Source organism: Alternaria arbusti (genome assembly GCF_024043155.1).
Source record: "Alternaria arbusti strain BMP 1465 chromosome Unknown scaffold_28, whole genome shotgun sequence".
Taxonomy (NCBI): domain Eukaryota; kingdom Fungi; phylum Ascomycota; class Dothideomycetes; order Pleosporales; family Pleosporaceae; genus Alternaria; species Alternaria arbusti.
In genome coordinates this window covers 192,591-207,098 of record NW_026249968.1, presented here as the reverse complement: position 1 = coordinate 207,098, position 14,508 = coordinate 192,591, and the positions used below count along the sequence as shown (strand labels likewise).

Below are 14,508 nucleotides of genomic sequence, written 5' to 3'. Positions count from 1 at the left end.
GGAAATTCTTTATCAAGGTATAAGTATAGGCATATCATGGAAACATACCTTTATTGAGATTGCTGTATAGAGTTACTTAGCCGCGTACTATTGCATTGCTCTATATCAACATTCCACCGTGATAAGTATACATTGTGTTAGGAAGTATGTACCTTTGAAGCTTCAGCAACGTGTATGCAGTACCATGCTACACGAAATCTTGGGAGGGATTCACCTGGGTGTAGATACAGACTACGAGGGTTCTTAAAGACTCGAAGGTTGTCAGATCAATCGCAATGTATCTACCCCGCTTCTTCGTAACCAATGTCACTAGTCATTGTGCTGAATTTGTAGATAGCTAATTATTATAATACGTAACTGTTTCTATACTTACAGATATTTGTCGACTTCTATCCACTTTCTCAATAGAGTTCTTAGTACCTTTCATAGCTGTGCCTCGCTTGGACGACTGACACACTCAACCGTGAACAGATAGCTCACCCGTTCTCTAACCGTGCCAACAGATAAGCTGCACGCCATCGCTAGTATCGCAAGAATGCTAAACAATAGCGGCGAACTTAGAACGTACTTAGGCAGGCTCTAGACCGCGTTCCTACTAGCCACGCTCGACTATATTCAAGCGACAGATTTCCTCTCTTCGCCCCCTGTATATACAGCATCTAGCTGGGGTTAGGCTGGTGTAAAAAGCGGAGTATCTTGTCGTTTCCCAACAGCCAAGCCGGATACTCTACTCCAGCCCGCCTACATCGACATTTATAACAATCAGGCTAGAAAATTTTATTTAAGCCCGACACAACCTTCCGTTCTGCGTTTGAACACCTTGTTCTCCATCTCGGACTACCCATCTCTCACTTCCAACAGCAGTTGTTGCGTAAAAGAGATCAGATGGGTCCCACTTCTGCTTAATCTCGCTCAATCTCGGGTAATACCCACCGTAGAACGAGTCTTGCCAGTCCGGCTCCCCAACGGTGGCTTCATTCAGATAAACACCGCCGCCTTCTGAAACAGGCGTTATATCGCGCCAGGGCTGAAGGATATTCTCTTGGAGGTCTTTGTTCACAAGAGCGAGAGCTTCTGGTGTAGAGTGATCCATTTTCTTGTTCGAAGAAGTGATCAAGAATAAGGCACATTCGCGCCACGCTGGGTTGGCAGCATTGTTGGTGTTTGCGTACTCCTTGGGCGTCTTGTGGTAGCCAAGAAGATGTTTGCCAGAAGAAACATGTTGCTTGATAAGGGCAAAGGTTTGGTTGTACTTCTCTTGGAAGTTACGCCGAGGAACGATGCGATTTGCTGCCATGGTGTTGTCCAAGCCAATCGGGAATGAGTTAGCACCCCAAGTTGCCTGATAGGCAGAGTAGAAGGTATTATGAGCCACTCGCTTATGAGGGGTCGTAAGCGTGATATTGTTCTCTTCGAGGTAGTTGAAGAAAGGTTTGACGGTCTTATCATACGTTTCCGCTGTATGATTTGCTGCAAAAAGGAACCGCATAGTGAGGAACGGCTTGGGCTCATTTCCCATGATAAAGAAGCTGTACATGCCTGACTCTGCCCAGTCGAGGAAGACGTCAAAGAACTTCTTGGTGCCCTTCCAGAAGTCTTCAAGGCTGTTGTTTGAAGCGTCGATTTGCCAGCCAGCAGTAACGACGTTAATCTTGGGATGTGCCCGGATGATAACCGACACTACGACGCCAAAGGTCCCGCCACCACCACCACGGAGTGCCCAGAATAAGTCAGGGTTCGAAGTCTCCGATACTGTGATGAAACGGCCGGCGGCGGTCACAATCTGGAATGCGACAACATGATCGGCTGACATGCCGTAAACACCAGCAAGAGGATTTTGGCCTCCGCCCGTGATCATACCACCAGCATATCCGACGCTCTAGTGAATGTGAGTTGTTTGTGATAGAACGATAGGCCAAGGAACGCTTACCCAGGATATGGCACCAAGAACAGTGACACCATGCTTGTCCGCAGCTTCGTATACCTGCCTGACTCTAACTCCAGCGCCAAGCTTCAACGCCGGTCCAGTATAGCCTGGCCCCTCGTAGTTAGGGAAAAAGTCGATTTGCTCCATGTTATGCATCCATAAGCTCAGCGCTCCGGCACCGGTAGACTTTCCTAGGTAGCAATGACCGGTGTTTTTGATAACTAGGCGAAGATTGGTCGCCCTTGCGAAGTTGATGGCAAGCTGAATCTGCGCTACGTTGGTGACTTTGACTGCATACTCAGGATATCCACCAAGACTACATGACTTGCCGTCAGTGTTGTTCTTTGGCATACATGTCCTACCCTGAAATATGGGCCACATGTCTAGACAAACGATATCAGCAAACGGTTTACATACGCTTATAGAAGTCATTCCATACTTGACGTCGGATCCGCCTCATGGAACAGCGGGTTTGTGAAGTTGTTGGTGATATCCGTGCATTTTGCACTGTCTTTCTTGCCCCATTGCGTATCGTAGCACGGAGCAGCGATGGGTTTGGTCGGAATCAGCGCTCCACCTAAAAGCGCGTTGAAGACCTCCCAGACGAATTCCTGGGGCCACTCCGAGTCACCAGGAAACGTCTTGCAAGATGCTGAGGCTGCACGTCGTACACGCACATCACTCGCAGCGGTGCTGTCGTCAAATGCGAAGTACTCGACATACTCCGAAACCCCCTTCTCGGTTGTGAGACGTTCGATGACTGCGTCAGTCAATTGTAGTCTTTCAGCTTCCTGAAGTGGTGCCCCTGCTGGGGAAGCGGCTGGGACAAAGGCAGCTGCAGGTTCAACATCTGGAAGAGAAGAGGATTGGCCAAGGATAGCCGCCGGGGAAATGAGCAGGAGAAAGCACGTGGCTACCCGATGCATAGACGCCATCGTGAAAGCTACGGGGTGGATACGAGGTGGATGTAAAAAGAGAGCAACGCAGAATGCCTTCTTATTTTATCTTGTTTCTTTAGCCGTTCGATAAACGGTCTTGCAACATTTCTCGCGCGCTCCATGTACATGATTCATGTCTGAGCGCTCTAGATGTTGCCACAGACTGCGCGACGAGCCAGTGAGTGTCAAACGGGGATATAGCAGCGAAGGGATGCAGATCGGATACGCAGGGACTGCATACAGAAGTCGGGCCAAGTCGATGGGCCTGTAAATAGGAAGTGGCACTGGTCTGAAACGAGTAGGTGTGGCTCTGCCTATGCTGAAAATCGCAGAGGCATGGAATGACCTCGCGGCAGTTACAAGCTACACCAGCAGCAACGAGTAGCAGGCAGCATAACAACTGCAAGCCGCTGCAAAATGCCGACTGTGCTACTTGTGCAAGCTGTGCATGCAGGTCTGCGGGCAAATCCATCCGTTTGAAAGCAGCATAGGTGGCTTAGCGTAGGAGGTATAGATGCGTCTCTGGCGTGTTCACATGCAAGACGGCGGCGCAGTGCTTATTGCACAAATTTCTGTCGCTACGCAGATCCTGCCGGATAATCTCAAAGATCTCCATGGCAATGTAAATCTCGACATTACTATCAAAGCTAGTTAGCAACCAGCGGTACGCGTGATAGAAGGGTATGTGTAGAGTAACACAAAAATGAGATGGACTACATATGGAGTCGCGGGTGGCCGCCATCGACATGGGCGGCGGGTGCTGCGGGTGGCGGGCGCAAGAGCCTAGCGGCAGGGTCGGCAAGGTTGGCACGGTCACCTGGGCAACCTGTCGCACCTGCTCTTAACAGCCGCCCTTACTTCTCAACCGACGCTGCCAAGCGCTTGGCAAAAGACCCTCGACTGCACACCCCGCTCGTCCACAGATTTATCATATCCCGAAATCCTACCATGTTGGTCTATTGGCGGAAACAACGTCGTGTATGACTACCAAGCAGGTGGCTCAATGAAGCACTCTTTAGCAACTTTCTTACCGAGATTCGCCACAGAGGTCCGGCATCACCAGCGTATTCATATATGCAACATCCAGCCATTCAAGGAGGAAGAGAGATACCGGATGATAAGAAGTGGAGTGCTCAATATCTGCACTTGCGGTATGAAAGTTCAGATGAGCAATTTGACCTGCTGATCGCGTTGTTGATACGCATGGACATCATCCTTCTAAGTACAAGGGTTGAAGGGACGGACTCTTTGGCCGTCCGCGGCTCGGGGAATTCGGAAGACCACCTTCGCAGGCGAGTTGCTCGAATCAGGGACGCCACACAGGCTCAATGGGATAACTGCTGATGCATGCGGTCTTCGAAGGATTGCGGCGTCGTGAACTCGATCACAGGTGTGAAGCCCAAGAGTGTGATTTGCGCCGAATTCAAATTCATGTGAAAAGTAATGTAATCTGTATCTTACGTTGACGGAATGAACATGCCTCCTGTTATACTTTCCATGATCTCTTTTTGATCACCATAACACCATGGCGGGAACTGGGCTTCAATCATTGAACATCTTCCTTATAGTCTTCCCTTTTGTAGTGTCTGCCACTATCGTGGCCATTAGAACATGGAAGAAAATCAAGGAGCGCCAATTAGCTATCGGTATGGTACAATCCCGCACGAGTCTAGTGAAGTAAAGGCTGACAGCTTACTTTAGAGGACGTACTTCTTATTGTTGCTGAGTGTTTCTTGCTAGTACTGACTGGAGCATTATGGAAATGCAGGTGCTGATCCGGATCACTGATTTCTTTGACTGACATTTCGTAGTGGTTGTAGTCTCTTATACTGGCTACCATGCAGAGGACATCCCCAAAGGGGCTATCAATCACGAACAAGTGCGCATCGTAAGTGTAATAATCCCAAACACTGGGGTAGCTATTGATCTGCTAACAGTCACATTACCAGTGGCGCTACATTAACAACGCGATATACAACCAAATCCTTGGTCTCGTCAAAATCTCGTTCCTGATCACGTTGCTAAAGCTACGCTCAACGAATCGACTCATTATCGCGAGCATATGGACTCTGATTGCCGTGAATATAGCCTTCGTTTTCGCCGCCTTTCTTGCACACATCTTTCGATGCCAGCCTATCCACAAGTACTGGCAGACGGAAGTTCCTGGTCATTGCCATAACAACGCACAATACATCTTCGGTGTGATCGCCGTCACTATTGCCACGGATGTTCTTGTGGCATTGATTCCGGCATGGATACTCTACGATATCCGTATGCCTTCGAAGGTCAAATTAGAAGTCATTGTATTTCTCTCCCTCCCACTTGCAGTTACGGCAATCGGCTGCTATCGACTACATCGCTTTATCCTCGTCTTCAACTTGCCTAAAGGCGCCTCCGAGGACCCTTACAACGTGAGGAACGCACTTACAAGTCTTGAGGGTAATCTTGGTGTGATCGCTGCTTGCGGGCCGACTATCAAATGGATCTTGGTGAGCTACAACAATTACCCCTGCACGTGATTATGGCTAATTTCTCAAATCAAAGGGTCGCTTTATACCCTATTTTGATACAGAGCGTTCCGAGGGAGCTTATGTACCAGAAACGCCGAGATTGTCATCGCTCCCACAACTACGTTCGCACGGCTATGTCGGAAGTCACGATGGCATAGAGCTACAACCCCATGGCAGCGACGGCACATATCCACGTAATGTCCGAAACCCATGTTGGAAAGCCGATAGCGATGCGGATAGTGAAAAGCAGTGCATTTCGGATCCAGCAGGCAAGGATGGCAAAGACATCATGAGGACTACAGTGGTAGAGTGGGAAACTTCGCCGTCGCGCTAAGTTAAACATCGTCTTCCTACTTGTACATGATCAGGCGAGTGGCGTAGAAGAGTAGTGGCGTGTTCTTCAGCATGAGAGGCTATGTGTCATTGTACATGAATGCTGAGTTTGATATCGATTAGAAAACCCTGACCTTCGCCACCACGCGGACTCCTAAGATGCCTTGCTCCTTCCAATCTCTTTCGAAATGTTTCAAGTCTCCACACCTATCACAATGATACCTGAACTTTGTACTGCCGCTATCCTTCGCAACAAAGGAGCTATTCTTCTTATATGACCACTTCCTCTCCTATGCAGTTTGTTCCACTCCATAGCATCAACAAGGCGCAGTAAGATCCACAATGAAGATCTAAAATGATATTGAATGAGCGTTCTTCTTACGGTCCCCGTAGCGTGCACCGCTCCGTCCACGGATCGGCTAACCTACCGATGAAACGATGTCAAGCTCAGGCTTCCGGCCCAGGAACACCAACAACCAGTACGCTTCAGACCCTCTTTCTTCAGAATAAAAGCGATTGAGAGGTTGGAGTAAAGGCTTTCCGAATCCATAGAACTTCATCGCGGTCACACGGCCGAGTGCTTGTTCATCCATCGCATGGCCCGCTACCGCCCACCCATTCGAGACGCCAGAAAGCCACCGACCAAATCGGATGGGGAGCAGAGTAGGCCATGTACTCACCGCGGAACTGAAAAGGCTGGACGTGAACAATAATGAATGACGCCGCATCGACCATCGACGGCCTAGCTATCGTCTTATCACAAATGTGATGCGTGCAGAGCAGGAAACCATAGTGCATGATAACAGATATTTGTAGGTATATACCAGAGTCTTCGCCTAGTATCAATTCCAGAACCCGATCCATAGCCAAATAACAACCACATCTTCTTGCCTCATCGTCTAGCACTTAAACACCGCCGGTCCCGGACTCGTGTACGTCTTGCTCCCAGTGTACAAGTTGTAAAGGATACCCGCGTCGTTTTGCTTGTAAGCCCCTGGGAACGAAACAGTCGCCGGGGTCTTACTCGCCTCACCCCCCGTAACATTAATCTGCGCACACTCCATATAAAACTGCGCGCCCATACTGCTACTCGCGCTGTGCAGCGCAATCAACTCTCCCCTCAAAAGATACTGCCCAGGCGCAATGCACTTTGGAATCGTAATAGTCTGAACACCTTTATTGGCGATAAGACGATCAACACCCCATTTCGAGCCGTCGAACGCGTCTTCAGCGATCTTGAACCAGCCGCCGCCGACGCCGGAGTCGGTTTTGGCGTCGCTGACTTTCTTCATGTAGGCCATTACGGGGCCTTTGTGAGAGGAGTCGATTACGTCCGAGGGGCCGGAGGTGAGGGTGTGGCGCCAGGTTAGGGTGGCGGTGGAGCCGGCTTGGAGGGTTATGACGGTGGAGGTTTTGGCGGTGGGGTTGGGGCCACCGTTGCAGACTATGTCGTTTGTGGAGACATCGTTGATGGGCTGGAGATGTGTTAGTTGGGGTGAGCTATGGGTTGGGGATATGGAGAGCGCACGCCGTCGTATGAGGGGACGCGGACACCATCTCCTACTGCGCCGCCATTGACGCTGACGAAGATTGTATGGGCGGATGCTGAGCTGGCTGCAGCAGCGAGGACAAGTGGGGCGGAGAGCTTCATTGTGATGGTTGTTGCTGATTCTGATGGAGGTGCTTGATGTTTCAATGTTGCCGTAGTCGGGGTACTTATAAACAATGTCTTCGCCCTGACGTTCAAGATCTGAACCCAGACCCAAGGTTTACATATATTGCATGCTTGGTGATATCACATACACATTCCCAGATGCGAACAAGCCTACCTCCTGCACCCCAGATGAGCGGAGCATTTCCTTCGCGTCCACCAACCGCATCGCGAGCCGCCGCGGCAAAGGCCTGAAACCGCAACGCTATACCAGCCAAAACCCGGATGAGAAAGGCCGTATCGCTGGAGTTGCCACGCGATTATATTAAGCAATGTAGAGCGTGTGTCGAATGTTCTTAGAAGTCCTAAGCGAGGTTGTCTTTAGCCAATGGCTTAGCCGTGCGTAAATTGAAGGCGCCAAGCCCCCCGAGGATAGAGTGCCGCCCCATATAAAGAGGCTTGCTTGTGACCTGGTTGACATGTCGGCGCTAGTAGAAAAGTGCCGACCGGATCGTGATCGATGGTCGATTATCGGGAAGATGGACCGCCTAGGATGCGCTCAAGCAAGCGTGATGTCTTGAAGCTCAATGTCTTCCTTGGCCAACACTTCGCCCTTCATAATACCATGGACGTAAGCTTCACCAAGCAGCTCAAATTTCTCGGCAACTCCTTCGACTTGCTGCTTCCTGATCACAAAAGGTACACATGCCCTATCGAAGACAGCGAGCTCATCACCGACTTGCGCACCCCTCGGCACTAATGCAAAGTAGCCCTTCTCGGTTACAGCAAAGCGGCGCATCTTCAACGCGGCCCGGTACGCCGTTTGCAAGTCTCCCAGGGTCTTTGCCGGCTTCCTGGTCTTGAGACTGTCGAGATTGAAGTGACCCTTCTGCCGCCGCTGGCTCATAGTCTGACCAGGTAGGCATAGGGACTTGCCTGTCGTGGCATCTAGGATGAGCCCGAATACCTCGCTGTGGTCTGCATCTGGTGGCGCAACGCCAGAGCCATCGCGTCCCGCCAGTAGTGTGTGTAGAAAGGCGTCGTATGTTGAACTACCTTGTAAAAGGTATGTGTGTGTTCGACCAGCGCCCATGACAAGCTCGGCGTAAGATGCTAAATCACGATTGCCCCGTTGTGGATTGTCGATATCAAGAAAGGGATCCTCACTGACACTGCCTAGGATGGCAATGGTGTCGAATGCTTTACCGCTCAGTGTGATCTCTTGCTTATCTTCGCTCACGATAGCCTTGGGTGGCTGCGCGCCGGTGACGGGCCTACCACCCGCGCAGTATACAGCCCAAGATCTTGTCGAATAGCCAAATACGTCCGTTACGCGTGGGGTGCTCCAGTCTGGGACCCAAGACGGCTGGAGCGGGTGTTCGTGATCGACACAGCTTAACAGTTCGTAAATGCGATCAGGTACTTCCGTCAGACAGGCCTCGTGATAGACCGCTCTCGCAGGAACATCGGGATTGTAGTCGGGTACGATATCGGCATCTGCTATACCCAGCACACCGTAAATCTTGTCTTTGGGGTTTGTCGCCTGCGCATAACGTGTAGAAACCAGAATGGTTAGTAATGCTTCTTTCGTAACGATTGTCAGGCCATGTACGCGCTCTGCCTGAACAGAGTTCACCACATCAGCACCATGCGGCGGCAATGCTTTGACATCTGCTTTCGTGTTGTACTTCTTATCCAGCTCAGCGTTACCAGTCAGCCAGCCGAGCACATGCGTTTCTGCCAGATCATGACACCACGCAGCAAAGTCGTCCCAGCACACCTCAACCTTGCCGCATTTGACGAATAGATGTCGCGAAAGCACGGCTTCCTGGATGGTCCACAGTCTGCCGAACCAGGGGCGGCGCAGGACTTGACGAACAGCCCACCACGCTCGACCAAGGCTAGGTGGAAAATCCAGCCTCTCAAAATCCGCTGGCGTCACTTGCGCATCCGTCCCTTGTAACCGCACAAAAACAGTCTCCATCAAATCGAAAGCAAGTGCCGAGTCCTCTTCACCATCATCACCGAGCCATATGAGCGTGTTTGTAGCATGTGTGTAGACCAAGCCCATCAACGGGATCTGCTGCACCTTCTCCGCAATGTCGGGCTGATTGATGCATATTTGATCTGTCCACAAGACAACACTATGCTCAGTCGATCTCAAGTGGTCCAAAGCTCCCGCCAGACTTGCGGAGATGTTCAACTGGCCATGTTCGAAAGATATGGTATCTTCGAAGATGGGTGGGCCCCAGACATAACTGAGTGCAGTGTACCAGACCGGCTTGCCTGTAGTGAGTGAAACAGCATGATTGGTATGTCTGGTGTAGGTCAAGGTTCTCCTGCTTGTGTTTGCTGGGTTGTCAAATGGCTGGGTATATTGCTCCTCTCTTGCAGGGTGCGAAAAGTCGATGCTGACGATATGTAGAGTGCCTCGCAGCGGACTTCCAGGCTCTCCAGGATGCAGCTCCAAGACGCGGATTTCGCCTTCTCCAAGAGGCTGGTAGAGCTGTGATGATGGTTCATGCGGTGGGTCGCCACGCTGGCTCCACTTCTGCACCACGAAATCCTGGACGTGAGTTTGAGCGATCTCATCGAGCTGCCCATCTACGCCGCCTGGCCCTTCAAGGCTAGCAGCGTGGAAGATGGATGTTTTGGAAAGCGCAGAGAAGAAACAGTTGCAGTCATCTGTCACAGGGCGAGTTAGTGAGCGATATCGGCGGTATGAGCTGGGGTGGAAGCACTGCACCTAGCGCGTTCGTCGCGCATGGACACGTCGAGGCATGCTCGATATGCTGGTACGATTTCTGAGGATTAGCCATGGTGTTGTGGTGTTGCTGGCGTGAGAAAGGGAGTGAGGTGGCAGTTTCAGCAGGTACGACATTTGGGACTAGACCCGACTGGGAGTGGGGGCAATTGCGACAGAGGCAGGAGCTGGTGACAACAAGTGTATGAGAATTAGTAATTCTTGTGTATTACTGTGCTGGCGTTAATGAAGTGCTATTAAGACATGTGATGGCTGCTTCGCGTACCTTTGTAGCGCTACCAATGAAGTCGAAGTTTCTACCTTGCTTCAACTATGCGTCCGCTGCATGCTCACGACGAGCTGCTTCCCAGGATGAGGACAGTCAGCATTCAGCTGAACAACCAGTCACCACATATTGCCGCTTCAATCCAGTCCTAAGAACTGCGTGATGCCATGGCCCTTGGCTTGTCCGCCCTTGCCCTTCTTTCTCCTCTTGCGCTTCTGCTTGGGCTCATCGTCCTCACTGCTGTCGTCCATGTCCTTATCGCTATCGTCGCTGTCCTCGCTTTCGTGATCTCGCTTGCCGTTAGTGGTCTCCTCGTCGTCTTCGTCCACGTCCTGCCAGGTCTGCTCGCCCCAGACCTTGACGGTCTTTCCACCACTGCTGATCATGCGGCCGGTGACGTCGAAACCCAGACCAATGACGCTCTCCTTGGCCAGCTCGTCGTGCTTGAGCTCTGCGACAACCTTATTCGGGCCGAGCTTGGCAAAGCGAATGTCTCCGTTGCCCAGGCCTACGGCGATGTGCTTTCCGCCAGGTCCAACGCCGTCTGGTACGACAGTGAGGGAGTCGAGGCTCTCGCCGCCTCCCTTAGAGCGGTCGACGATGATGCGCTCATCTTGGTCATCCCAGACTCCGCGCTCCCAGAGTGTTAGAACGCCGTCGCCTGCACCCACAATGACCTTCTCGCCTACGCTTGAGCCCTTCTTTGGTAGACCAGTCACGATGCACGAACTGAGCAGCTCTTCTTCCTGGTCCTCACTCCGGACCATGACGCCTCTCCGCAGATCCGTGACGGCCAGTGTGCTTCCTCCCGTTGTGACCCATTGCTTGGCCCAGCCGCTGGTACTCGCTTGCGTGGGCGGTAGAGGTGTGAGGGAGGAGACGTAGTCGTCGTGGGGTCGGTGTGTGTTGTCGGGCTTTAGGGAGACTTTCTCGCCGCCCTTGAGGTTCCTAATGTCGTAGATGTGTAGTGAGCCCGAGTCGGTGGTGAGGATGAGGGATTGCGGTGAGAGACCGTAGACGAGGGTAGGCGCATCGATGCCGCCATTCGCGCTGTCGGTGTCAGTGTCGCTCACGTGATTGCTCGTGTCTGTTGTACTCACGGATCCAGCGGTACACAGATCTTGGCCGTGACCTGGCCAGTCATGCAGTCTGCGACCTTGATCATGCCATCTGTGCCTGCCGAGTAAAGCGACGTGCCATCGACGCTGTATCCGAGTGTCCGACAGCTTCCCTTGTGTCGCCGTGTGTCCCAGACCTTGTCTATGGTACCGAAGCCCTTCTCGGAAGCTATCGTCTCGTCACCGTCGTCGTCGCTTGCGCCCGAGGGCAGCCTGTAGGTCTGCACATGGCCGCTCGCCAAGCCTACGGCTATGATAGGCTCCTCTGGGTGGATCGCCTGCACAAAGATATCGTGCTCCACCGGGAGCGCGCACAAGTTCTCGAACATCTTGGGTCTAAAGATGATGCGGGAGTTGGTTGAATGCATTTCGCGACAGCTACAACTGGAATTTTTGTGGAGCCGCGGCTCACGACTTGCAGGGCAGGTGCAGCCGATAGCCTTGGCAGGTACATTCGCACCAGGCGAGCTTTCACTTTCCCCCGAGACTCCAACACCACCTGCACCTGCGCGCATTTCATGCAGACTTGAACTTCACTCATTGGCTTCCCTCGTCATTCACACCAGTGTTTTGCAGACTCGAATGGGCATCGTTTGAGAACATGAGTAAACCCACGACCAAGTCATCAACACCACCAGGTTGCCTATCCTGATTCCTGGAGAGTCTAGCATTCCGAGAGGTCCTTCACTCATTTCTTCCATCTGATCCAAAAGTAGTTGGACGGCACCGTAAACCGGGTCTACGGACCACAAGTGCGTCTCTCGCAGCATCGTGAACATCTTGAACAAATGTTCCCTTCCAATCACGGCCACGCCATACAACACGCCTTTTCTCCACCGGCACTTTGATCTTCATTGCCCCGTCATAACTAGTCCTTGGCCAACGACGCGACAGGAAGGTCAACGTTCTTCGCCATGCGTTAAGCCTCGTCCGGCAATGCAGCCGAATCACGTTTATCAATGATTGGCTGTGAACATCATCAACATCTCCAACCATGTCCGCCGCTGTACAATCGGAGCAAAGACGTCCGACATCATGTACGTCTTAAAGAGAAGCCGGGAACCGTCGTTAATCCGAACAGCAGGCGTTGGATCTATCTGCAGTAATCGTATTCCTAATCAGCCATCATGCTCGCATCATCGCTTCTATACGGTCTTCTGACCGCCGCGACCTCAGTCAGCGCATACCACCACGCAAAGTCCATCAACTACACCGTCGTAACCGGTATCTTCCAACAAGACGAGCCCTCCACCGACCCCTCGACCTTCAACTTCCTAACCAGCAACTTCGGCCTAATCAACCGAACCTACCCCAGCGATTCTTCCTGCCCAGACCGCAAACACTCAACCCAATGGCAGCGCCTCGCACACTACATCTCCACCCTAAACAAGAAGGCACCACGCAATGAACGCTACGCCCTCTTCTTCATGGGCCGCCACGGCGAAGGCTTCCACAACGCCGCAGAATCCTACTTCGGCACCCCGGCGTGGAACTGCTACTGGTCTGAACTCGACGGCAACGGCACTGTTACCTGGGCAGATGCACAGCTCACCATCGACGGTATCGAACAAGCGAAAGTGGTGAACAAGTTCTGGAATCATCTCATCAAAGATGAGAAGATCACTCCGCCAGAGACTTTCTACACTAGCCCCCTGTACCGCTGTCTCGACACCGCGAAGATCACTTTCGAAGGCGTTAAGCTGCCGAAAAAGAACCCCTTTGTGCCTGTTGTCAAGGAATTCCTACGTGAAGGTATCAGCGCGCATACATGCGATCGCCGCCACAGCAAGTCGTTCATCAAGAAGAACTTCCCTGGCTTCAAGTTCGAAAAAGGTTTCGCAGAGGAAGACCCATACTGGACTGAGCTCTTCGCCGAGCCGCGCGCAAACCAAGATGCTCGCTCAAAAGCTGTGCTCGATGATATACTTAGCAATGACGATAGCACTTACATCTCCATCTCCTCGCACTCGGGTGAGATTGGCAGTTTGCTTCGCGGTATGTCACCGTCTCTTCAATGTCGTTCCGACATCTTTGTACTAACAAAACTCCAGTTCTTGGCCATCGCGAATTCCGTCTTTCGACTGGCGCTGCCATACCCGTTTTGGTCAAGGCATCGACGCTCAATGCTCCCCCGCCTGCTACTACGACGCTGCCGTACACACCGCAGAAGACGTGCGCAGCGCCGCCTGCTATCCGCGACTCGAGCTGCAATGACTGCTCGTGCTGCACTTGAGCGCATTGTTTAGTTCCGGGTGTAAACCGAAATAGCTATGAATTCCGATATTTACTCCAAGATCTCAGCCACCAAATTCCAAGCTCTTGCATCGTGTTCCAGACCTCCCTCTTTCCCAACATTAACCCAGATCATCTCGTTTCCCTGCCGTGTCGATGTCTTGGCTTTCACGTCCTTATGAGTAATCATGCCCATTCGTGGAAACACGGAGAGAGTTAACGCTGTGAATCTCACTCACTACATGGCATATGCCGCACGTCACCGGTGTCAACTCCGCTTGAACACGGGGTAAACCTGCATAGCGCACCGTGTAAACATGTCACTTCCACACATGTCACTCGCTCATCTCTATCCCGACTTCCTAGCGGCGTCATGCACGATCAACTCCCTAACCTACCTAACCTACTAACCTACTTCTCAACGGCCGGGCTACCCAGCCACCGAACTCTATGCCCCCATCTCAGCCTTCGGCATGTCACAGATCGTTCAGATGATTAATCCTCGCCGATTGGCTCCCTGCCCATCGACCCTGTTTTCGTTCAGAGTTCCCTGCGTACATCTAGTTCGTTGGCGTCATTGTGGTTTCACTTGCCACCTTGGATACACTACCAACTTTCAGCACGCAGGTTACGCACTACCTAGGTACAGTAACACCCCTCTTCCCTGCGTGCATGCCCAACCCTCCTGAACATCACATCACACCACACCATCGGACCTTTTCATCTAGTCCAGCTGCACCTCAGACGCTGATCTTAGTGAGCTAGGCAAA

At 51.9% G+C, this 14,508-nt stretch overlaps 5 protein-coding genes across 5 annotated transcripts; 1 reads left to right on the top strand and 4 right to left on the bottom strand.

Moving 5' to 3' along the window:
* Positions 1–781: 781 nt before the first annotated feature.
* Positions 782–2,862, bottom strand: J4E86_011019 (uncharacterized protein; the record flags this gene model as incomplete). Its single annotated transcript, XM_051451513.1, has 3 exons — positions 782–1,879; positions 1,931–2,310; positions 2,367–2,862. The coding sequence occupies 3 exons, from the start codon at positions 2,860–2,862 to the stop codon at positions 782–784; spliced, it is 1,974 nt and encodes a 657-aa protein (XP_051297382.1).
* A 3,745-nt stretch (positions 2,863–6,607) lies between these two features.
* J4E86_011018 (uncharacterized protein) lies at positions 6,608–7,359 on the bottom strand (the record flags this gene model as incomplete). The annotated part of the gene is made up of 2 exons (XM_051451512.1): positions 6,608–7,183; positions 7,237–7,359. The coding sequence occupies 2 exons, from the start codon at positions 7,357–7,359 to the stop codon at positions 6,608–6,610; spliced, it is 699 nt and encodes a 232-aa protein (XP_051297381.1).
* Positions 7,360–7,918: 559 nt separating this feature from the next.
* Positions 7,919–10,178, bottom strand: J4E86_011017 (uncharacterized protein; the record flags this gene model as incomplete). Its single annotated transcript, XM_051451511.1, has 2 exons — positions 7,919–10,044; positions 10,130–10,178. The coding sequence occupies 2 exons, from the start codon at positions 10,176–10,178 to the stop codon at positions 7,919–7,921; spliced, it is 2,175 nt and encodes a 724-aa protein (XP_051297380.1).
* Positions 10,179–10,525: 347 nt separating this feature from the next.
* JIP5 (WD repeat-containing protein jip5) lies at positions 10,526–11,835 on the bottom strand (the record flags this gene model as incomplete). The annotated part of the gene is made up of 2 exons (XM_051451510.1): positions 10,526–11,438; positions 11,489–11,835. 2 exons carry the CDS (start codon positions 11,833–11,835, stop codon positions 10,526–10,528), a joined length of 1,260 nt encoding a protein of 419 aa, XP_051297379.1.
* Positions 11,836–12,633: 798 nt separating this feature from the next.
* J4E86_011015 (uncharacterized protein) lies at positions 12,634–13,739 on the top strand (the record flags this gene model as incomplete). Its single annotated transcript, XM_051451509.1, has 2 exons — positions 12,634–13,501; positions 13,558–13,739. The coding sequence occupies 2 exons, from the start codon at positions 12,634–12,636 to the stop codon at positions 13,737–13,739; spliced, it is 1,050 nt and encodes a 349-aa protein (XP_051297378.1).
* Between the last annotated feature and the right edge of the window lie 769 nt (positions 13,740–14,508).